Source organism: Pectinophora gossypiella, chromosome 4, assembly GCF_024362695.1.
Source record: "Pectinophora gossypiella chromosome 4, ilPecGoss1.1, whole genome shotgun sequence".
NCBI classification, from domain to species: domain Eukaryota; kingdom Metazoa; phylum Arthropoda; class Insecta; order Lepidoptera; family Gelechiidae; genus Pectinophora; species Pectinophora gossypiella.
In genome coordinates, this window is record NC_065407.1 from 12395223 (window position 1) to 12419363 (window position 24141).

The 24141-nt window shown below is 37.1% G+C and overlaps 2 protein-coding genes across 2 annotated transcripts; both read right to left on the bottom strand.

Moving 5' to 3' along the window:
* Window positions 1–2821: 2821 nt before the first annotated feature.
* LOC126366065 (proton-coupled amino acid transporter-like protein pathetic) lies at window positions 2822–10476 on the bottom strand. The gene is made up of 9 exons (XM_050008978.1): window positions 10116–10476; window positions 8852–9002; window positions 7919–8040; window positions 7521–7605; window positions 6941–7032; window positions 5835–5987; window positions 4765–4977; window positions 4352–4521; window positions 2822–3097 (listed from the first exon to the last, which is right to left on the bottom strand). Exons 1-9 carry the CDS (start codon window positions 10202–10204, stop codon window positions 2847–2849), a joined length of 1326 nt encoding a protein of 441 aa, XP_049864935.1. The 5' UTR covers window positions 10205–10476; the 3' UTR covers window positions 2822–2846.
* Window positions 10477–11728: 1252 nt separating this feature from the next.
* Window positions 11729–22662, bottom strand: LOC126366064 (proton-coupled amino acid transporter-like protein pathetic). Its single transcript, XM_050008977.1, has 8 exons — window positions 22252–22662; window positions 19701–19851; window positions 17829–17950; window positions 15893–15977; window positions 15444–15688; window positions 13540–13752; window positions 12807–12976; window positions 11729–12039 (listed from the first exon to the last, which is right to left on the bottom strand). The coding sequence occupies exons 1-8, from the start codon at window positions 22350–22352 to the stop codon at window positions 11789–11791; spliced, it is 1338 nt and encodes a 445-aa protein (XP_049864934.1). The 5' UTR covers window positions 22353–22662; the 3' UTR covers window positions 11729–11788.
* Window positions 22663–24141: the final 1479 nt, after the last annotated feature.

Sequence of the window (24141 nt, forward strand, 5' to 3'; positions counted from 1 at the left end):
CCTGTTGTCTTGAATGTTGTACCGGGTGAGAGCCTTCAGCGCTTCCCATTTGTCCGGCCAAGTAGTTAATGCCATCTGCGGCAAATCTACAATAAGTCACGTAAAAAAAAAACAAAAAAAACTGTACCCCGTGCTTGTGTTCCTTCTTTATTAACATTCACAAATAAGTTAACGTTTATAAATAAGAATTCGTTGCTTCTTTATTTAATCTGTCTTTATTTAGTACTTAATCAGAATTTCATAATTTATCTTCGACCTATGAAACTACCCAATTGTTGGTGATAAAATTGTGACAGGTAATTACATTGTATTTTTAGTGATACCTACGCATCTTTCATGTAAGATTGCGCCAAATGAGCATTTTTTTAGTTACTTAGTTATTTCTCGTCATCGTCTAATAATACTGGCAGGTGTAACGTAAATAAAGTTATCATATCCTCTGAAGCTTGGCAAATATAGTAAACTACATTCTCTCAAACAATGAAGGATTGAATGTAATGATAATGACGTTTTGTATGAGACCAGATTACCTAGATGATTTTCTTGTTTTGTAACATAAGTACTACAACTATATACGTCCCACTGCTGGGCACAGGCCTCCCCTCAATCAACCGGAGGGGGTATGGAGCATACTCCACCACGCTGCTCCACTGCGGGTTGGTGGAGGTGTTTTTACGGCTAATAGCCGGGACCAACGGCTTAACGTGCCTTCCGAAGCACGGAATCATCTTACTTTTTCGGACAATCAGGTGATTCAAGCCTGAAAAGCCCTTACCAAACAAAGGACAGTCTCACAAAGTGATTTCGACAATGTCCCCATCGGGAATCGAACCCGGACCTCCAGATCTTGAGCCTAACGCTCTAACCACTAGACCACGGAGGCTGTTACATTACATACATACATACATTGTTTTAAGTTTACGCGGTTATTATCAACAACAACAGTGTCGAAATATCGGGAGTCTCATATCCCCATTTAAACGCGGTAAGAACCCGTTATTATGTGCGTTGTTATACTACAACTACTTACATTATTATAATTTACTATTGTTACCTAGTAGCAAAAAAAAAAATAATTAGAACTGGAATGGTTTTCCAGTAACATTTTTTATTATTATATTTACTTTCTTAAAAGATTGAAATAGTATTATAAAAGCAACCTGATGTTTTAAAGGTTAATCCTATACCTATTTTTTCGTAGTTATTGCACTTATCTTAACGTGTTCACTTTCCCTCATTCATAGCTTATCGCTATCGACCCACTAGGGTCGATTAATTCTTTCAAATATTTTTCCTCTCAGACAACGCCCTGAGCCGAGGTTCGCGCCCAACTGGGCACCCTCAGGCCAATTGTCTTAAACGTTGTATCGGGTGAGAGCCTTCAGCGCTCCCTATTTGTCCGGCCAAGTAGTTAATGCCATCTGCGGCAAATCTACAATAAGACACGTCAAAAAAAAAAAACGTATTCAGTAGTGAAACTCTCACTTCACTCACTCATTCTTTCATTTTTGCTGTAGTATTAAACCAATGATTGTCGAATTTGCGAAAAACGGGATAATGCTAAGGAGATGATGATTATTGTAGATTTGTTGGAAACGGCATTAACTTCTTGGCCGACAAATGTATTTGGCCGGAAAAATCTACTTGGCCGGGCAAATATACCTACTTGGCCGGACAAATATACTTGGCCGGACAAATATTCTAGCAGCGCACCCTACTACAAGGCCATGGACGCCAAACTTGTGGACCATAATGATGAATTGTTTCCGTCAATTTTCATTGTCATCACTAATTTAAGAGCCACGCTCTTGTCGGTGTAGCATTCTTCTCCACGCTACTTTTAAGGTAAAAATAGGGCAGTGGTTCCCCTCTTGCCTTCTGCCTAATTCAATTCTTCTGCCGTCAATTTTGAATAGTTTATATTATTTCGTTGTTCATTTGATTGTGCATGTGCGTGGTGTGACGACTTGCAAGTAAACTAACTCTTAATTCTTCTGTTATTATTTGTATGTTGTCCGTTACAAAAATAAAATAACTTAGAACTCTTCGAAGGATTGACGGATTCAATGTTAAACAGTAGTTAAAAAAAATGTTTTAAATTCTCCGTCCTCTTCTGACACACAACACGTGTGCGCACTTGGCTCGTGCAGAATATGAAGATAATGAATGGAGCCACGCTTTAGCGAGTACAAATTGGGTGTGAACTATAAATATACTTGAAACTTCATTTAGCGTTTCATCATTTACAAACACTTTGTTACTCTTGGGATTACTTATAAACAATTTATTTTTGTAGTGGTTGCGATACTGAATGGTGGCCAAGGGATGGTATGCGATATCGAGGCAGACCACCAGCCCGATGGTCGGATGACATTGTGAGGAAAGCCGGAAAGCAATGGATGAGACTTGCACAGGACCGGACAGGATGGCGTGTAAATAAATAAATAAAGAGAGGAGGCCTATACCCAGCAGTGGTATAGCACACAGGCCGAGTAGATAGATAGTGGCTGCGATTGCTCATTCCTCTAATAAATAGATAACAACTGGGCACCCTCAGGCCTGTTGTCTTAAACGTTGTACCGGGTGAGAGCCTTCAGCGCTCCCCATTATATATATATATATAAATAAGATCTTAGGACGTCATATCAACAGTAGCTGCAAGATGTCTTTGATAAATTGTGGTTCTAGTCACCCCATGTAAGTAGGTATACGGGCGCGAATTAAGTATATATTATGTATTAAAAATAATTGCGAGCTTTTAACCCAACCGTATCACTGTCTGCAATGGTCTAGTATGTAATTAAAAAAGTAAACACAGCTACAACATTCAATAATTTTATTTATTATTATTCAGTTTTCCTATTCATAAGCTCTATAATATCTTGTATCGTGACCATGCAGCCAGATAGCAGACATCCGAGTCCAAAGAGGACAATCAGGACGTTCTTCCACAGTATCCAGTTGTATCTGCCGAGGTTCTCCCATCTGAAGACGGTCTCTATCACTCCAGGGATGATCAGGCCCAGGATAGAGTAGAACAAGGACCCCACTATGTTGATGATCTGTTCCAGCATCGGCAGCGCGACGGCAATTCCACCTGGTTGAAAAAATATTGTCATTGTTGTTGTTGATGTTATTGTTGTTGTTGTGTTGTTGTTATTTGTTGTTGTTGTGTTGTTGTTATTTGTTGTTGTTCTTATGTGGGATGTAGAAATAAAACGGGATATTTTAAATATCTTTACTCCAACTATTTTAATTAATTTTAACAAAACAATAAAAGCTTCTTCCCTTATCCTCTAACCCTAACTGACATCCCACTATAGACTCGCCTTTCTTATTTTTTAAAACTGCCTTACGTCCCATTCATTAACCATCCTCCCTTCATACCATAAACAATCAAATTCCCATTCACTTATCCTTCCATAGTAATCACACTTTCCTACATATATGTATAGTTTCTAATAAAAATATAACGTAAAACCGCTTAGTGATTCACGCAGTTTACATAATATAATAAATATTATGATAAGTGTATAATAACGAAAATAATAATATATATTAAGGGTGTTGGGACCCTCGCTCAGTAACAATAGATGCCTTAAGTGTAGCGGTGATCAAAATTATTATTATTATTTTTGTCATAGATAAACTAAACTAAATGAGTTCTACACCTTTTTGTCACTACTTGAAGATCTAGAGAACCTACAAACAATAAGAAATATTATAATTAATCCTTCCTATTTTCTTCAGGTTTACTCTGGGTCTGAAATTACGTCCGCTTTTTGTTAAGTACAAATAAACCTTTACAAAACATTTTTTATAATATGTACCAAGTTTCTAATAATAAGTAATAAAAATTACATTTAACTGGAAAGTTGACAATAACTTCGGACCCAGACATATTTTTGCATTTACTTGAAGGTCTCAAGAACCTACAAACAAGAAAAAATATTGAAAATTCTTCCTATTTTCTTCACGTTTACTCTGTGTCTAGACGTTGTAGGTGGCAAAAAGGTGTAGAGTTCATTTAGCTTAGTCTATCTATGACAAAAATAATAATTTCGATCACCGTATGGTATGGCTACACTTACGCCATCTATTGTCGCCGAGCTGGGGTCCCAACACTCTTAACATATCAAATATGAATATCCAAATACCCACGGCTCTACAAAGTACAAGAAACTAATAAAACCAAAATGACATGTTGGATGTTTCATGCCTGGAAGAAATTTTATAGCAAAACCTCATAACCACATTTCTGCCGACAATACCGTCAAGACAAGACCTAAACATTATCTCAGGCGTTATTAAATATGTATGTCCAATCAAAAGCGCCTAAATAAAAACTTACCGCAAAATATGACAATTGCCATTCTAGTTCCGATTTGGGTAAGGTTCTCGTATCTCTTGGGTATACGAGGCTCAAGGAACCGAGTCACTATGTCGATCACCACGAAGAAGTGAAGTGGATATGTGAAGAATATTGACAATGTTATGAAGCACTTTGCACAGATTGCGGGCCTGTAAAGAAACAAGTAATGTATTTAGTGGTTCCTTTGCCGAAAGTAAGTAAGCAGTAGTGTCGAAATATCGGGAGTCTCATATCCCTGCTTTGAACGCGGTAAGCACCCGTTATTATGTGTTTTAATTATGACATTGGACACTTATTTTTAAATGCGCAAATATCAAATTGCAATGTTGTTTCAATGTGGCCTTTTTAACAACCTGATCGCTATGCGGTAGTAAACAGTGTAACCGGCGTACCAGTCATCCATGGGTAGGTTCAAAGTAATGGAGCCTCGAAGCACGTCGCCGTATCTGAAGTACCCGAAGAGCCCGAGGATTGTGTAGAGGACGGTGATGAGGGTCATGGCGATGGCGAGCACACTGGGGCAGCCGAGGAAGTGCTGCGGCTTCTTCATCGCGTTCTCCACCGGCATCACCACGCCGATGCCCTCCATCGCGAAGATCACTGTGCTGGAATGCATGGAATTGTTGATACGGTAGGTTGCTTGGAAGAAATTGCTGCATGAGCTATAAGACCGCCCTATACCTTTTCTCCTTGTGTCCATTGTGCTCAATAAAGTAGTATCATCATCTTCCTAGCATTATCTCGTTTTTCACAGGGTCCGCTTACCTAACCTGAAGATTTGACAGGCCCGGAAGGGGAAAACCATCCACGAAGCCTTCCAATCCACAAAGGGAAAAACTAGTCCAATACAGGTTAGGTCACATAACTCCGAAAATGCATTTCTCGGGAATGTGGGTTTCCTCACGATGTTTTCCTTTACCGCTGAGCACGTGATAATCATTTATGATCCAAACATGAATTCGAAAACAAATTCGACTATCATTGGTTTAGGCCTGTGCTGGATTCGAAACTGCGACCTCAAAGTGAGAGGCAATCGTTGTACCAACTGGGCTACCACGGCTCCATGCGGCCTCTGTGGTCTAGTGGTTGAGCGTTGGACTCACTATCCGGAGGCCTAGTTTGTTTAGGACATTACAAGGTGATTACCTGATTATCCGAAAGTAAGATGATCCGTGCTTCGGAAGGCACGTTAAGCCGTTGGTCCCGGTTACTATTTACTGATGTAAGTAAGTAATCATTACATGAGCCATGTCAGGGGCCTTTGGCGGCTCAATCATAACCCTGACATCAGGGTTGATGAATCTGGTATTCCACCTCACAGCCCTCACGATAGAAGACTGAAAATGTTTGCAAAAGAGGCAAACCAAATACATAGAAGGTACATAATTGTGTCTATAGACTACTTTAGACAAATAGGTTAGATTAAAAACAATGAATTTATATTTTGAAAGCAAAAACTTACGATAAAAATGCAGGGAATCTAGCCGCGTCTCCAACGATTCTCTTATCGTCGTATCTGATCTCGTCTCCGAAGATGTAGTACAGGCATATCGCGAAGGTAGAAATAAGCAGCACGTTGGCAAGCAGGGAGAAGGGAGCCAGCCATTTCAGGTGCCTGAAACAATAAACGACAATAATCAAAAAAATCTGACTCGGACGGGATTATTCAACCTGCCATTACACAGCCGGGTTCTCACTCTGTTAATGCGAAGTCCTCGTTTCTTTTCTTAACGTTACTTATTGTAGATTAACTGCATTAACCACTTGGCCAGACAAATGCGGAGCGCTGAGGGTACTCACCCGGCTATATCATATTATTGTATTATTACATTGTAATATACTTCATTACACAAACAAAATAAATATACAAAAGTAAGAAGGCAATTAGCAGCCTTATCGCTTCCATTGCTTTCAGATTAGACGCGCTGCTGTCACATGGCTGCTGCGTTTTTTGATAAATTTGTATAACGTTGCCTTATAGTGAAAGCAACGTATGCGACTTTTTAAAAATCACATTCTGTTGCGATTTTCTTTAACAAAATCTGGATTTCTTTCATTTAATTTTAATCGGGGTAAAAATTTAGTCCACATTTTTTACCTGGATTGAAACTAACTTATCTATTGTCGTTTTGTTAACAAAAGTCACATCCGGATTATTCTAAATGTGATTTTTTAAAAAGGTAAGTACCTATTTGGAAAATATAGGTTCAAAAACTAAAACCCACATCACACTCTCAAAACTATGAAACAAGAAAGTAGGTACATATTGCTTTGAAATTCTTCCGAATAGTGATGTATTGTAAGAAAAAAAGAATACCTGCACTTGGGATATGGATACATAAAGTCCCGTTTTTTTTTTGGAACGAGCAGAGTCATAAGTAATCAAAGACAAATTGCTATCACTGTTGATACAAAGTAAGATGAATATAATGAGCCTTACGATGACAAGGGCCTACCGCTCATAACAATTGCCCATCATATTGGGAAGGGATCAATCACTATGTCCCCGAGTGGCTGGAAAGATGACTTATAATATTATACTAATTAATAACTATAATAAATAATTACCTGATCTGAGTGATGACGCACAAAGGCACGAGGAAGATCAAGCAGTAGTACTCAACTGGGAGGATTGCGTCAGGAATGTAGCGGTCTAACAGCTGGAATCATAATGTAATAGTATTGAATACAATATACTTTATTGTACTCGTAGGAAAACAAAGTTATAGTTGAGGAAATAAAGAGCTAAATAGCGGTTATTGATACAAATACTATAAGTAGTTAATATAATCTTGTCAGATGATAAAATCAATATAACAGAGGGGTTAAAAAGGCCATATTGAACCATTTCATCTAAAAAGCAATATTGATAATTGATATTTGTTAACATTGCGCACTTTTATAATTATGAGCAAATTGCAATATTGCTGTTTTAGATGAGTTACTTCAATGTGGCGTTTTAACTCCCCTGAACATATGCAAAATAGGACATATAATTTATATATTTTATTACCTAAATAGGTAATAAAACTGGATCTGTCAAATCTTCAGGTTAGGTAAGCGGACCCCGTTAGAAACGTGATAAGAGAACGCTACGGAGATGATGATGACGATTAAACACGTAAATACGTATAAAATCATACTTTACCTGTTTTAAGGAATCTGCTATAAGCACTGTGAAGATACAGCACACGCCAATGTAAGTGAACAGCAGGGAGAATATTGCAAATATCCTGAAAATATATTTTTATATATTAAGTGCTATGTAAACTCAGAAAAATACACTGAAATCAATACGTATAAAAAAAGGCTGTTCAAAGTTCAGTTATGACATGAGTAAATATTTAATTCACCCACTTTAGAATCCTGTAGCACTAACAAATTACATAATTTGACAAATAAGTGAGTGTGACATGGTACGAAAGTGTACTATATTGTATTGCTCATGACCGTACCTTCTACAAGAAATAATATAAGTAAGTGTCAATAACATTATAATTTTTTGGTTGGTTGGTATTTTTCAGAGGACTAACAGTATAGTCATACCTGGCAGCGTTGGCGAAAGGTCTAACTCTTTTTGGCCCATTGGCAAAGGCAGCTTGACAAGTATCAGCGTAGTTCAGTAAAGGTTTTCTTTCTAAGCGACAAACGTCTCGCGAAACGTCCACCTGAAAGATAAAACGACGAATACAAATATACACTTTATTGCACCAAAAAGACCGTTAACTTAAAAGACTTCTCTTGACGAATATTAACTGAAGGACCACAGAGGAGACATTTGCCAGATTTTAGGGTTGTTGAGATTTTGTTTTGAACTGAGGGCGAATCACACGGGCATTTTATGCGGGCGCCAAAATCTTCTACTGGGTTCTTACTTTGTGTGATTGATAATATTACTGGGTACTATTGAGAGACCGTTGTCCTCTCTATTGTCCTCTCGTTCTGTGCGATTGGTATTCTTCTCTGCACTGCTATTTTAAAGTTTAAATGCACACTAAAAGGCGTCATTTTCATTCATTACGTATTCGAACTTCAAGTGACTTCTTTCTCCGTATGTAGGACACCTTAGTGGAGTCAATGAATCTTTTTATTTCTTATATTTATTTTCGAGTTGTATTTGTTATATTATCTATAATCAGAAACGTTTTGGGTGGTGCACATAATCCAAAACCAAAATCGGACTTATCCACGAAACAAGAAGTTCGGCCTATTTTACCTTACTAAACTATCTGATTTTGGCGAGATTCAGTGATAAATAATAAGTAAGTAGTCAGTGTACAAAATTATCGCTTCTATTGTTTATTGTTGTTTTGTTATTGATTTGATTTGAAAACTTGTGTACTTGCGAATCTGGTGTGGCTTGCAGCAGCTTCGTTTCCAAAAACACAAGCTAAAGTTTTCAAGGCTACAGTGAACAGACATTTACTAGGTGAGTGTGTCTCATTAGATCAACAGGATTGTACAAGAAATGTGACTTACAAATATATGAACGCAGTGGGTACATATGAAGCCGATGACGATGGTACCGATGATTCCGACGCCCCATCCTGAGTTGGAGAAAGCCAGTGGGATGGCGAGGATGCCTGACCCTAAAGATGCTTTCACTAAGTTTGCTAAAGATCTGATGTCTCTGAAATTGAAAAATATATATTAAGTACTTAAAAGTATACAGAGCTAACTTCAGACATAATATCTATTTCATAAACAAAAACGTGGTTACACAAACAATGAGTAGATAAAGAAGAATATTGAATGGAAAACTTTAGAATTGTAAATTAATAACTTGAAGTAGGTGCATACTATTATCACTGAAACACATAATACGGGATTCTTATCGCGGTAACCCAGAAATAATGTATATGAATCTCATATTCCTGATTAAACGTGGTAAGAAACCGGTTTTAAGTTTTAGGTATATACCCTAAAGTTGAAACTGTTGAACATATACAAGTGGCACCCGTAGTCCTTAAAAGGGGGTAGAGTAACAACGGAACATCCAAACCCATCACCCAAATAAGATGAAAGTTAACCATTTTAGAAAGGATGTGGTTACACGTGGGTTGCAGTCCTATGATAAAAGACGCGGAGTAGAAGAAAGAGGTTGGAAGGGCTAAAGGACGCGCCAGGCAGGCCATACAAGTCTAAGCAAATAGTTCATACTTCAACTTTGCATTCCACTCGTCCGCAAACTAAACGATGCATGGACCTCCACGAAAATAAGTTAAATATGTCGTCTTATGCATTATAATCTGTAGGGCAAGAAGTTTAATGCCAACTATCATGCAAGCAGATCCCTCCTTATCACAGGACTGCTAGAAACCTTAGTATGATCGGCTATTTATTAAGAAAATACTTTTGTATGCAGTATTTCACTGCATTCAGTAGTCTTAAGAAAAGTAATGATGAAATTGTAGTCTTTCATAAATTGCCGGTAAAGAGGCTATGGAATTTGAGAAGCAGTAGAGCTAACATAGTTATCTGTTTGTAAGAGTAGTATTTAGTAAAAGAGAGTGGGGTCGAAACTTTTTTTTTGACGTGACTTATTGTACGTTTGCCGCAGATGGCATTAACTACTTGGCCGGACAAATGGGGAGCGCTGAAGGCTCTCACCCGAGGTCGAACCGGCGACAGACGTTCTCATACAAAATACGCGTTAGGATCTTTCCAATCCCTTTCTTCTATTTCATGATAAAAGTATTGAAGATGCATAAAAAGGGAAGGTATATTTTAAATTAGTACTTACGAATTAGGCTTTTTAATTTCCCGATGTTCAAATGGATCGTAATCAATGTGTTTGGTTTGCACATCCACTGGATTCTTCTCAACACTCATTTTTTAAACACTATGAAAAAACGTACTTGGATTCTAAAGAAATTTAATTACGTCTAACAAATCCAACTGTGGCAAATTGTAAATCCGTAAAAATGCAAGAATTTAATTTGATCGTTTTAAGATCTTTATTATGGCGTGAGATGAAGCGAGATAAGTGTAACACGTGTTTTATTACTATAATCTTTGCTATCAGTTAGTATTAAATTGTTTTCAACACGAGATAAAAGCCGGATACAAGCGGCTTCACATCTCTATCAAAAACACCCACTTGCATCCGTAACTTCAAGTATACTGAGTACTGTAAAAATATTTTACCTATATACATGACAAACAAAGACATAATTGTTGCAAATTAGTAATTTTCTTACACGGTCACGAGCAATTTTTGTTTGTCATCCATACTATTATTATAAAAGCCAAAGTTTCTCTGTCCGTCTGTTACACACGCGTAAACTGCTGGGTCGATTTTCATGAAAATTAGAACGTAAATGATCGATACTTCCATTGAACGAATTTAACAGCCTCTGTGGTCTAAGTAGTATTTAGAGCGTTAGGCTCACGACCGTTTAATTGTCGAAATCACTTTGTCAGACTGTTATTTGTTTGGTAAGGACTTTGCGGGCTTGACTCACCCGATTGTCTGAAAAAGTAGGATGATTCCATGATTCGGAGGACACGTTAAGCCTTTGATCCCGATTATTAGCCGTAAAAACAAGTTCCATGCCCCCCTCAGGTTGCTTGAGGGGACGCCTGTGCCCAGTAGTGGGTCGTATATAGGTCGTATATATGTTTATGTTATGTATGATATGTTATGTTATCTATAGTGATAACCGAAGTCCATAGAAACAAAATGGCAGGTAAAAAACTAATTCATTAAATACACATTATCCGCAGTACGTTGGTCTAAGGCAGAAATAAAGTGTACTTATATAATAATGATCTTTATAAATTTCAAAGTGTATAAAAATAATTCTTTATCTAATAACTATAGAATGACAAACGTGAGTTGAATTGTGTCTGCATAGTGACAGCGGCGGGCCATAATTTTTTTATTTCTCATATTTACATGGCCGTTTTTCAAAATTGTATACTTACCTAGTTTCATAAAAAAATATTTACAGTTGAGCAGGTTTGGGAGTTTGGTAGCTCGATGAAGCATTGGTGTTTAGTTCATCTTCCGATGGATGTACCTCTGACTGCGTCAATTGGGAATATAGCCGTGAGCTTATTCAGGGTGTTAGTGACATCGTCACTAATACTGAGGGGGATGTTTCAGGCCATTATTCTGAGTTAAGTCGGAAAATTCATTAAAATTATTTTCAGTTCCATACTTTTGCGACGGAAAATTCCACTTGATATCAATTCAGAATCATGATTTTAATCATCCCCCAAAGTTCTCGTTACGTAGACACACGTCACTAACACTCTGTTTTACGAACTCTATCTTGAATGTCAATGTTAATTGAAATATAGCTCGAATTTGAATTTGTGAACTGGGTAAAAGAAACACTTTTTATATTGTTTTATAATTTACTTATTGATAATTTAATACTATAACACATTAAATGGTATAAATATTGCTTATTATTCAGTTCTAGTGGTAAGAATCCGAACGATGTCAGAAATGGTGACTGTACATCCGGATATTAAGATGAAGGAACCGAATAGGATGATGACAATGTTCTTCCATAACACCCAGTTGTACCTGCCAAGGTCGTACCATCGGAAGACGGTCTCGATAACGGCTGGGATGATGATGCCGAGGATAGAGTAGAACATTGCTCCAACGATGTTGATGATTTGCTCCAGTAAAGGCAGTGCGACGCCAATTATCACTGAAAAAAATAAGAATTATATCCCGCGCGTATTAACTACACATGCTGTTAGATACAATATAATCGATCGGTCTAATCTTGACTGATGCAGCACTATGCTAATGAACGTTTCTGCACTTTGACAGATCCGCGCATTGAAGCTTTTATAAAATGTCATTGTTGAAATATAATCACTAACTATGCTGAACTAGACGTTCTGTTCGATAATTTAAAACAAAATAAATGTAATCCTCAACTGGCGAGCGTTAAAAAAATATTTCAGTGATAGAAAGCAAAAGTGGTGTGTCAAGATCGTTGTAAGTGGAATTCCGTGAATAGCCCGTTATCTTATGCCTGTATTAGGTACGTATCCTCAGTTAGTTAGGCTGAGCTAAAAATCATAAGTCCAAAGACTTTTAGCCAATTACAAAATGTTCTCTAAAAGGTAGATAATGTTTCGTCTCTGGAAACGCAAAATTACTTAAGAGCCAAATGGCCATTTTGAGAAAAAGCCGTTAAAAGCTTTTTCGTTTTTTTATCATATCTTTTTACTTATTTATCCAGCTTAGACGACATCAACGTAAGATTGCATTGTTTTTTTTATCATCTTCTATGTCTAGCAATGTAGCAATACAAAATTATCATGACATAGGTAATTTATTTTATACTAATTTAGGATTTTTGACGCTTACGTAATTTTGTCTTTCCAGTGACGGATGATGAACCGTTTGATGGTGATCAGCCCATCGCTTATGTAATGTTTCAAAACACAAAATTAGGGAGCTTACCACAGAAACAGACGCCCAATATTCTTGCTACAAATTGAGTGGTTGACCAATAGTTCTCCTTTATCCGAGGCTTCACGTATCTTGTGAACACGTCAAATACGACAAAGAATTGAAGTGGGTACGTGAAGAATATTGACAGAGCAATGAACACTTTGGCGCATATAGCTGGCCTGAAAAAATGGAAAGAAAAAGCATTAAAGACAAATCTTGATCAACAGCTTTTTCGGCTTTTTTATAGAAGCTACTACGAGTATTACCCAATAGCAGATGATGCATTCAAATTATAAAAAATAAATAATAATAATAATTATAAATTATTTTTTAGAATGCATCATCTGCTATTGGGTAGCGTAGTATTCTGTCAACTGAAAAAGTCCAGATGGGTTTTTAGTCGTCATTAAATTTCCCAATGTTTGTTTCTCCTTTGTACCATCCTCCACACGGCAACCGGCAAATCTACTCCCCATTATTACAGACGGTCTGGAAAAGTTCACCCCTAACGATAAGGCAGCCTTTTCTCACTTTAGTGCCCTAAGTACTGTTGCGAGCAGTGACATGACAAATACTTCATTGCACAAAACAGTATAACAAATATACTAAAATAAAGAGTACAAATGGCTATTTATCTAGCCTTATAGAAGACATTGAATATTATGTAGGTAACATACGGAGATAGTGCAGCATTGGAATATATAACGATCAATTTAATCTCATTTTTTTTAATGATACGAACCAATCGTCTATAGGAAGGTTCAAAGTGATGGACCCCTTGAGAGCATCTCCGTATCTGAAGTAGCCGAACAGCCCGAGGGTGCTGTAGAGGAACACGATGATTGACATAGCAACCACCAGGACGCTAGGACACCCCAGGAAGTGCTTCGGCCTCTTCATCTCATTCTCCACTGGCATAACTACACCCACACCTTCCATGGCGAAGATAACAGTCCTGAAAAAAGTAAAATAAAACAATAATCGTAACGAACACTGAGCGGGATTATTCAACTCATAATTCTGAGCTAATATCAACTAAAATTTTTAATCGCAAAAGTGTACAACTTAAAATAATTAAAAAAAAACACAAAAAGGATGAATTTTGCGTCAGAAAGTTGATATTAACTCAGAATCATGGTCTGAATCATCCCCCTCAGTATTTGTTACGGTGTCACTAACACCCTGTAACCTCGTAAAGCCGAGGTTTCCACACACAATAGTAAAACAATGGAGTTTTGGATTTTAAAAGGACTGACGGCGTTACGACCGTATAGTAATATAAATCTGTTTTCTACTTAGTTTGTCTCTCTATGACTACTCTAATGGAGCATATAGTCGTGAGCTATCTTCATTACCCGCCAAATTCTTCACATGGCGTAAGCAGAATACAAAAATGGACCTTATCTGCTCTGTAAGGTGTTCTTCTTACAATACATAAGGTTTGTAAGATAATTTTATTTTTAGTAACTATTTTATCGATTCTCTTGAAAACCTTGTAAATTATTGAAGTGTAAATACAATCAAATTTTTTATTATAGCTACTATCACTTGTGGTAAGGTTCATAGAGCCTCATATACAGACGTAAACATCTCTATCAAGATAATAAACAGTACTTGAAATGGTATTAACATTCATTACACGTTTGAATGATTTTATGGCACTTGTCTTAAGAGAAAATCACACAGATAAAAGGTCGAAAAAACAGGTACTTAAGTGTTTTTCTATACGTCTCTCTCAGTACTCACATTTCTATTCAAATGTACCCATCACACGCTTAAACCAAGCTAATACTATTGCTTCTCAGTTTAACTGTGACTACGTCAAGGCGACACAACACCACGCACCACGGAATAGAAGAAAAGGGTTGGATATGCCAATTGAGCGCGAAACGCGCGCCATCTAAGTGTGAGCAAAAAAAAATGAGCAAATAATTCATACTTCAACTTTCTACTCCACTCATTAGCAAACTTTACGACACACTGAGGTCCGCGATAGTATATTAAAAGGCCGTCTTGTGCATTATAACCTGCAGGTAAAAAATCAAATATCGACTATCATGTAAGAACGTTCGTGCTTATTACAGGAAAGCTAAAGACCTTAGTATGATCGGCAATTTACCAAAAAGTACTTTTGTTTGCAGTATCTCATGAAAAGTAATGGTAAAATTGCAGCCTATAATATAAAATGTATATTGCCGGTTATGGAATTTCAGAAGTAGTAGAGCTATCATAGCTTGCAGGAGTAGTAGGCTGTAAAAGAGAGCGGGGTTGAATCGGCGACAGCGGTTCTTATACAAAATGCGCATTAGGGCCTTTCCAACCTTGCCATTCTTTCTTCTATTCCGTGCTTCGCATCGACGTGGTTGGCGGTGAAGCGATCGACATGGTCGCATTCTTCTTCTTCTATCGTTTTGGTTATGAATGGATGACCAACCTCATCAACCCTGTTGTCAGTGTTATGATTGAGCCGCCATAGGCTCCTGACGTAAACATAAGGACGTACGTTACGCGTGTAAGGTCGCATTGACTTGTATCTTTATGTAATCCGGTGATATCTAGCATATGAACACCGATTCCGTGCACTGAAACGAAATCCGCGTCCTGTGAGAATCGCGTTATACATTATAACTGAAGAGGCAAACTTACGACAGGAAAGCAGGGTATCTCGCAGGGTTGCCAACAGCCACCTTATCAGCGAAGGATATTTCCCCACCGAATATGTAGTATAAACAAATCAGATACGTAGCCACGAGCAGAATGTTCGCTAATAGAGAGAATATGGCCAGCCATTTCAGGTATTTGATCTGGCATAATACGCAGAAAGGGATCAACATTATTAAAGAGTAGTATTCGCTTGGGATTATGAATGACGGCGCGTATCGGTCTACTAGCTGGAAAAGAAAAAAAATATTTAGTTATTTAGCAGTTCATTGTACTCAGGACAGAACATAACTACAAATAGAATACGCTAAACAGACAGAGTATTTAGCCCATTGAAATTTATTTATTCATCAATTTATTCAAGAAAAAGGAAATGTTATTTTGTTTGATATTATGCAAAGCGTTAATTAAATGAATATAAATGTGGTACAAACCTGTTTTATTGAATCCGATATAAGGACAGTGTAAATACAGCAGACACCTACATAAGTGCATGTTAATGCAAATTCTGTAATTATGCTGAAATAAGAGAGTTAGACAGTAATGTAAACAGTAATTAATATAAATGTTTCATAATTAATTAATTGTATAGTCAGTTGCAGGATTAGGCACTGTTTCCATTGTTAGCGACTAAAAGATCAATAGCTGTAGCATGGTACCCGCAATCTGCGCAACCCGAAACCGCGGGTACTGTCCCACTGCAATAGGTTAGTTTCCAACTAGTAAAATGAGTTTTTTTTATTTGCCCATTCGGGCAGGCAAAGGGAACTTAGCCCATACAGCCTAGTCTTTGATCATCTTAATCTTTTTTGGAGAAGCACCCAGAAAATGTCTTCAGTCTTCTCTTTAGGTAACGTCCTTAATTTTAAATTTTATAGCTTCATATATATTCCGATAGTATAATGTTTTAATAAACGTCAAAACACGAAATTACTATGGAATTGGGACGTCATAGAAAAAAGTGACAAAATGTCGCACTTATTAATATATTTTTCTTTATTGAAATTCATAAACAAGTTAAATAGAAAACTTTTTTTGTCACCTTTACACTTACACAGACAGATCGTCTTTATTTAGTGATCAGAATTTCATAATTTATGTTTGATATAAGAAACTACCCAATTAAGATCTAAGGGACAAGCCAAGTTGCAAATGTTCCTATTTCTACACTTCGTGGCTGACTTTGCAAACTGACGTATCTGCAATTTTTTTTGCTAAAATAATTTGTGTCTTATTGGCAAAAGGTGTAAAACAGATTCGGCAAAAAATTCAGATATGTCAGTTAGCGACGACTCGTTAACGGGTACCCAGTGCGACACGAGACACCTTCCAGGCACACCGCGGATACTTCATACAAACAACCTCGTTTTGCACAGACACTACACATTGACATAATCGTACACGCGCAACTGTGACTGTGACTGTGACTGTGTGTGTGTGTGTGTGACGTCTGATACTATACGAAGTCTAAACTATGTTCGAGTGGAGGTGAGATAAACCTAGCTCAGACGCTGGTGGGGAGCGGGGAGTTGCCGTTCTATACGTAGTATTATTCCTTGTTCTATTTATTTATTTATTTATTTGTACACAATGAAACAGACACAAGAAACATACAAAGAAAACAGATAGTACAGGCAAGCTTATCTCTAAATAAAGAGATTTCTTCCAGCTGACCTACGTGACAAGAGAGACTTTCAACGTATTATATTATATAGATAGACATACATACGCGTACAAATTATTCTATGTTCCAGGTATCCAATGTGTTTTTATACATTAGCAATTATAATAATTCAAATTCTTTATTCAGGCAACCAGGCCCATACAATTCGTTACATTTAATAAATTATAATTAAATAAATAAATTGCCTTAAAATTAACATACAATGGTTAGTAATTTCCTATACTTACTCTATGTTAGTTATAGAACTTTGATTATAGAACTAGAAAGTCATTCACCACATTATTAGGCCATCAGATGGATACCTAAACACCTTTTTTTGACGTGACTTATTGTAGATTTGCCGCAGATGCCATTAACTACTTGGCCGGGCAAATAGGGAGCGCTGAAGGCTATCACCCGGTACAATGTTTAAGACAACAGGCCTGAGGGTGCCCAGTTGGGCGCGAACCTCGGCTCAGGGCGTAGTCTGAGAGGAAAAATATTTGAAAGAATTAATCGACCCTAGTGGGCCTAAGCCAGTGGGTCGATAGCGATAAGCGCTGATTGAGGGAAATACCTAAACACCCACTTGTTGCTTTCGTTCACAAATCTGAGTATGCCCTATACTGACATCTATTCATGTGACATACAAAATTACCATAACAACTCGTTTGTCAAAGTAAATTGATATTAATCTGACATAATACCTCGCCGCGTTTGCGAAACGCCTGACACATTTGGGTCCGTTGGAAAACGTCGATTTACATGTCTCTGCGTAACCAAGCATTGGTTTCTTTTCCTTTCGACAGCATCCTCTAGAAGTTTCTACCTGGAGACAAAAATATGTATATTATGTATCATGTAAGTACTAGGAATGTTCGTTGCCGAACGTATAGTATATGCATCTACTCCTCGCAGGGGGCGAGCCTATATTGCTAATAAACGGACACAATTCCTGGAAACCACGTGATATCAATTATCTACAATCCAAACATGAATTCCAACTTCTTCTCTTCTTCTTCTATCGTGTGGGTTGTGACGTGGATTACCAACCCTATCAACACTGGTGTCAGGGTTAATATTGAGCCGCCATAAGCTCCTGACATGACTCATGTAAAGACTACGTACTTATATCAGCAAGTAGTAACCAACAGCTTAACTTACCTTCCGAAGCACGGATCATCTTACTTTGGACAATCAGGTGATCAGCCTGTAATGTCCTAACCAAACTGGGGATCACAAATTGATTTTTCTGATTTGTCCCCACCGGGATTCGAACCCGGGACCTCGGGATCGTGAGCACAACGCTCAACCACTGGACCACAGAGGCCGCTAGAACTCATAACGTCGAATTCAATAAGAAAATAATAATATCTTGTTGGAGGAAGAATGCTTACAATCAACATGTCATCTAAAGGCCTTGGAGGTCAAATTACAGAAGAATTGAAGGTTAACAAACGTCCTATCATTGTATGTAATTCCAATGTAGTTTACATAGATGCACTGTACAACCAAACATCGTTGTTTATATTCATAAACACCGGGCATAGGGAAAATAGACTCTATAATATTATTTAAATAAAAGCTAGTTACAGAAGTATTTTTATTTTCTTAATGTCCCATGGCAATTATCGTATTTCCATTCGGAAAACTCACAAAAACGCACATTGCCAGTGTCTTTATTTACTAGATTTATCGTGTATCAGAGTTTGATTTTAGAACTAGGTATTTTACTGTTGTTTTGTTTTGATTTCCGCGTGTAAAAACAAAATTAAATTAGGTAATTACTTGGTGTATTTTACTGTGTCAAAGATAAATTATAAGTAAAATACTAATCTAAAAATAGTAAGTAGCCAATATAAGATGATAAAAAATCAATTTCATTTTACTTTTGGACATATTTTCGAATTTTATTTATAAATTAAGTAACAATGAGTACGACATTTGACCACTTTTTTGATGACGTCAAAGAACAGTATTTTCATACAAACTTCAAAGAAAATTTTCATTTTGACGTTTAGTAAAAAGTATTTCTTTTTAACAGGTAGCATATTGCACAGCAATATTAAGAAAATAGAAGTACCAAACAGAGTTATAGGAAATTATACGAAATCAACCATTAGTAATAACTAGAAGAAAAAAATACTATCATCTACGAGATGACACTGAAAAGAACTAGGTAGATAATAGTTTCCATAAAAAAGCCTTAAACATAATACATGAAGGGAATAAAGCTTAAATACCACCCAAAAAAAAAAAAAAGTTTTCATCTCGAGCTCTTCCGTGCTTCGGAAGGCACGTTAAGCCGTTGGGTCCGGCTGCATTAGCAGTCGTTAATAATCATCAATCCGCACTGGGCCTGAGTGATTGGTTAAGGCCCGATCTCCCTATCCAACCATAGGGAAGGCCCGTGATGATGATGAAGAAATGAAGCATATCTCAACAATCGTCTTCAAGGCTACAGTGAATAGGCATTTGCCAGGTAAGCGTGATCCACCCTAGACCACATCGTCACTTACCATCAGGTGAGATTGTGGTCAAACGCTAAACTATTTTATTTAAAAAAGTATATAACTTACTAGTATATGTATGCAATGACCACAAAGAATCCCCACGATGATGGTGCCTAAGATGCCTATACCCCACCCTGACTGCACGAACGCTAATGGCCCTGCCAGAAGACCAGACCCCAGTGAAGATTTTACCAAGTTTGCTGTTGCTCTTATGTCCCTGGAAAAAATAATTAAAAGTCAGTAATGTTAGGTCAGAATCGATCGACTGATGCACCACTACGCCAACGCTAATGACTGTCACAACACTGGCTTCTGTACTTTGATAAATCAGCCCAATACATGTTAAGTCACATACCCCTGAAAACGCATTTCTCGAGAATGTGGGTTTCCTCGCGATGTTTTCCTTCACCGCTGGGCACGTGATAATCATTTATGATCCAAACATGAATTTGAAAACAAATTCGACGATCATTGGTTTAGGCTTATGCTGGATTCGAACCTGCGACCTCAAAGTGAGAGAGAGGCAAGCGTTCTACCAACTGCGCTATCACGGCGCATTGAAACTATTATAAAACTTATTTATTATTTTAAACGATTTTAGTTCAAAGCTAACATGATGAAAACTGAAACAAATGACAACAAACGTAAGCTAAATTGAGGCCAATTACAAGCTTTCACATGTAGAATAATCACTAATTGTAATTAATAAGTCGTTATGTTATGTAGTAATATCCGTAATAAAGTAAATAAGTTATACTCTATTATGGCACAGCCTCCGTGGTCTAGTGGTTAGAGCGTTAGGCTCACGATCTGGAGGTCCGGTTCGATTCCCGATGGGGACATTGTCGAATCACTTTGTGAGACTGTCCTTTTTTGGTAAGGACTTTCAGGCTTGAATCACCTGATTGTCGAAAAAGTAAGATGATTCCGTGCTTCGGAGGGGCACGTTAAGCCGTTGGTCCGGCTATTAGCCGTAAAAACACCTCCACCAACCCGCAGTGGAGCAGCGTGGAGGAGTATGCTCCATACCCCCTTCGGTTGATTGAGGGGAGGCCTGTGCCCAGCGTGGGACGTATATAGGCAGTTTATATACTCTATTATGGCTCATACTCTCTGCAGTTGGTTGACGTTAGGAGGCCTGTAGCGGGCTGTGAGATGCACATATGAGCTGTTTATGTTTAACAGAGGTCACTGCAGTCCCGTGGTTCACTTGCTTGCTTCTCAGACGGGGAGCACCGGTTCGAAACCCGGTACCGGACTTGCACCAATGAGTTATTAATTTTCACTAGCACAGTTGGCTCGACCAATAAAAACGGTAGTACGGCGCACCACCATCACGTTGGTCTAACAGAAAGCTCGGTGCGGCGTAGGTACTTAGTTCATTCTTGCAATGGATGTACCTCTGACTACCCCAATTGGGATATAGTCGTAAGCTTATCTTATGTTATGTTCATCAAGTTTCAATTAGAACATATTTTGTTAAATTATTAACTAACGTAACAGAAAAAGTGTAAGTAAGTTTCAGACTATAATGAATGGTGGCCATTCTTTTCCAGATAGACAATTGGGTAGTTTCCTAGGTCAAAGATAAATTATGAAATTCTGTTTACTAAATAAAGACAGATCTAAAGGAGACAAAATAGTTTACTTTTGTCTATTTAACTTATTTATGAATTTTAATAAGAAAAATGTAATAATAAGTGCGACATTTTATCACGTTTTTCTATGACGTCTTAGGATGTTTTGTCATAAAAATTCTACAGAAACTTTGTGTTTTGACGTTTAATAATTTTTTTTTGTTTTGGTTTTTCCCCGAAGGGTAAGGCAAAGGGAACTATGCCCATACAGCCATGTCTTACGTATTTTTTTTCTTGATGATTAATGAAATGATGAAAGGTGATGATGATGAAACTAAGCCCCCACCCTCGGAGTAGACTCCTACTCCGAACCCCAAACGAATTAACTCGAAAGTCCGCATAAACTTTCGAGTTATGAAGCGGCTTCTTGACACGAAGCGAAAATAGGCAGATACACTTTGTTTATTGAATACTCCAATATAATAACACTCGCGAATGTCTTCCGACTAACTTAATGCGATCATCAACCACAAAACACCACTTCGTATTAATTATTAGATTATTCAATGAAGAAAGCAACTGTCCCGTTCCCGTTTCCCGCCAAAAAGCCTTGACGTTTAATAAAGTGTAACTGATTTGACTAGTTGGAAACTACCCTACTAAATTATAATTCGTAATATCGTGCTTCATTGAAAGTTGTTTTAAAAACAGTCATGAGTGTATGTCTAAACATACTTAAACACTACCGTTAATCCAAATGGGTTGGGGAGGGCCACGGATAGTAAGAAGACAATTTGCAGTCATTGTTGTTACGAATTCTTAAAATGAATAAGAGGAACCACATTTAATAAAGGAACTACTCGTATTAAATAAATAAGTAAATCATATTGTGACAGACGATCAGACTATCGCTCATAATGTGAGAAAGGACGCAATCCCTCTGTCGGTTTTTACGACTTGACCGGGAAGATAAACATCTGAACGGTTTCTACATTTTCCATTCGCACTGAGTCAAACAAAATATTTTGCTGAGTACTCACGATATCGGTTTTTCAATTTCTCGATGCTCAAAAGGATCGTAATCAGTTTTTTCATTTTCTTCTGTCTTAGATTTCTTTTCACAGTCAATTTTTTCTGACATTTTCACAGCACCAATTTATATTTATTATTTAAATGATTATCTTTTTCAATATGTTTTGTTATTCGATTTATTTTATCTACTCCATTAGTTACTAATAATACTAAATAAAATTCAAGCCTAAGTTTTACATTCCTATCTCTATAATATTACACTTCTTCAAGCCGCAATGTTCTTGCAGTGAATTGTTTTATGACTCATGTATAATCTTAATGATATTTGTAAATCTTGAGTTAACACTGATTACTTTGCGTTTAGATAAAATGATAAGGAAGCGTTTCTTCAGATTTTCTCTTCGATATGAGGAACGAGCAAGCACTGTTGAAACGAGTGTCATGTGTCAGTACAAGTGATTCAATGACGTCAACTACAGAGAATACTTTTGGAAATATTCAGTAAAGTACACTCGCATCCAGTATTTAGTGATGTATTGAGTCACTGTCAAGATATTTTATCAGATGTGGAAATTTTGTGTTTATTAAAGGCAAATATTTTCTACGGAAAGCGATTGTGAGGTACTACAAAGAGTCTAGCAATAAAGCTACGGTACGCTATATACCACCATAATTAAGTTTATAGTTTGTTTGTACATTCATAAAAAAGGCTTCTTTTTATAATTTATTCTATTTATAATTTAAGTATTGTAAGTAATATTTAGACCTAATATTATGTTAATATAACGATTATGAAGTTGTCACGCCTTATATGTCAAATATTTACTGGACAATAGAAAGAAAAACAGCACAATAAAAAAAGGACAACTATTCAAACGAGGCTCCTCTCAATGACCCCTGTACAAAAGTGTCCATTATGTTGGCCGCATTGCCTTGCTGGACGTCTAGTGAGATTCTTTGCATTAAGAAGGACCCGGATCGGATTCTCCTTTTACTTGTAAATACAAGTAAGTATTAAGTAGGTAAGACCTAGAATGACGTACATCGACCGAATTGGAGATGTCCGTAGAAAAGGTTCAGTAAGATCTATTCTGAACCGGCGGGCGTGTATGGAACGATTGATGAAAGTGTAGGAAGCAAAAATATGTCAAACAAAGTAAGTAGATCTATGAACCTATACTTTGCTTAAAATAAGTAGGTATTTAAATGAAATCTGATCCGCGCGGCGCGGATTTCGCCTGCATTCGCCTGCGCGCGCGCTGCTTTTATCACTCGCGCGCATCGTCTTTTTGTCGTCGTCTTTTTGTACGTATGTGTCGCTAAGGAAATTAATACGTGAAAGCAAAATAAAAATAAAAGGGCAAATGGAGTTATACTGGAACCAAACTTTTCGATCTTTTTTTTTTCAATTTGGACTTGATAAATATAGTAAAAAATATATTTTTTTCGTGACAGTAGTATTACATTTGACTTATTATTATATTACATTTGTATGCTGTTTCAGTATTTTTTCCAACAACAAAATATTATTATATTTTCCTATTTATGTGTACTTGTCCGACATTAAAAAATGTACGCACTGTAAGGTAATTATGAACACAATTATACAAATGTACTTAGTTCAATTCCGAATATGTACATTTGTAAGATAAATTATGTTTCGTTGTTTTTCATTCACTGGACATTTCAATGTTACCCTCGAATGTCCGTCACGCCAAGAGATAATTTGTGACAAATTAGCCTCAAAGATGGCACGAAAGAAAATATTTGGAGCGATCCTAAATTGTAATGGTTTTTGGAAGATTTCCATGGTTTGTTTTTTTACAAACCTAAATAGTTTTGGTACGTTCACCGTCTAAAAGGAACCTAAATTACCTCTGTAATTTACTTATTTGGAT

Bases quoted from the DNA above. Each gene is read 5' to 3' on its own strand.
- LOC126366064 (XM_050008977.1), bottom strand. From the start codon at position 22,352: ATGTCAGAAAAAATTGACTGTGAAAAGAAATCTAAGACAGAAGAAAAT. The intron at 15,689-15,892 runs GTTTGTACCACA...TTTCTTTTCCAG, and splicing joins TATCGGATTCAATAAAACAG to CTAGTAGACCGATACGCGCC. The intron at 13,753-15,443 runs GTAAGTTTGCCT...TACTTTTTTCAG, and splicing joins AGATACCCTGCTTTCCTGTC to GACTGTTATCTTCGCCATGG.
- LOC126366065 (XM_050008978.1), bottom strand. From the start codon at position 10,204: ATGAGTGTTGAGAAGAATCCAGTGGATGTGCAAACCAAACACATTGAT. The intron at 7,033-7,520 runs GTAAAGTATGAT...TTATGATTCCAG, and splicing joins TAGCAGATTCCTTAAAACAG to CTGTTAGACCGCTACATTCC. The intron at 4,978-5,834 runs GTAAGTTTTTGC...CATGCATTCCAG, and splicing joins AGATTCCCTGCATTTTTATC to CACAGTGATCTTCGCGATGG.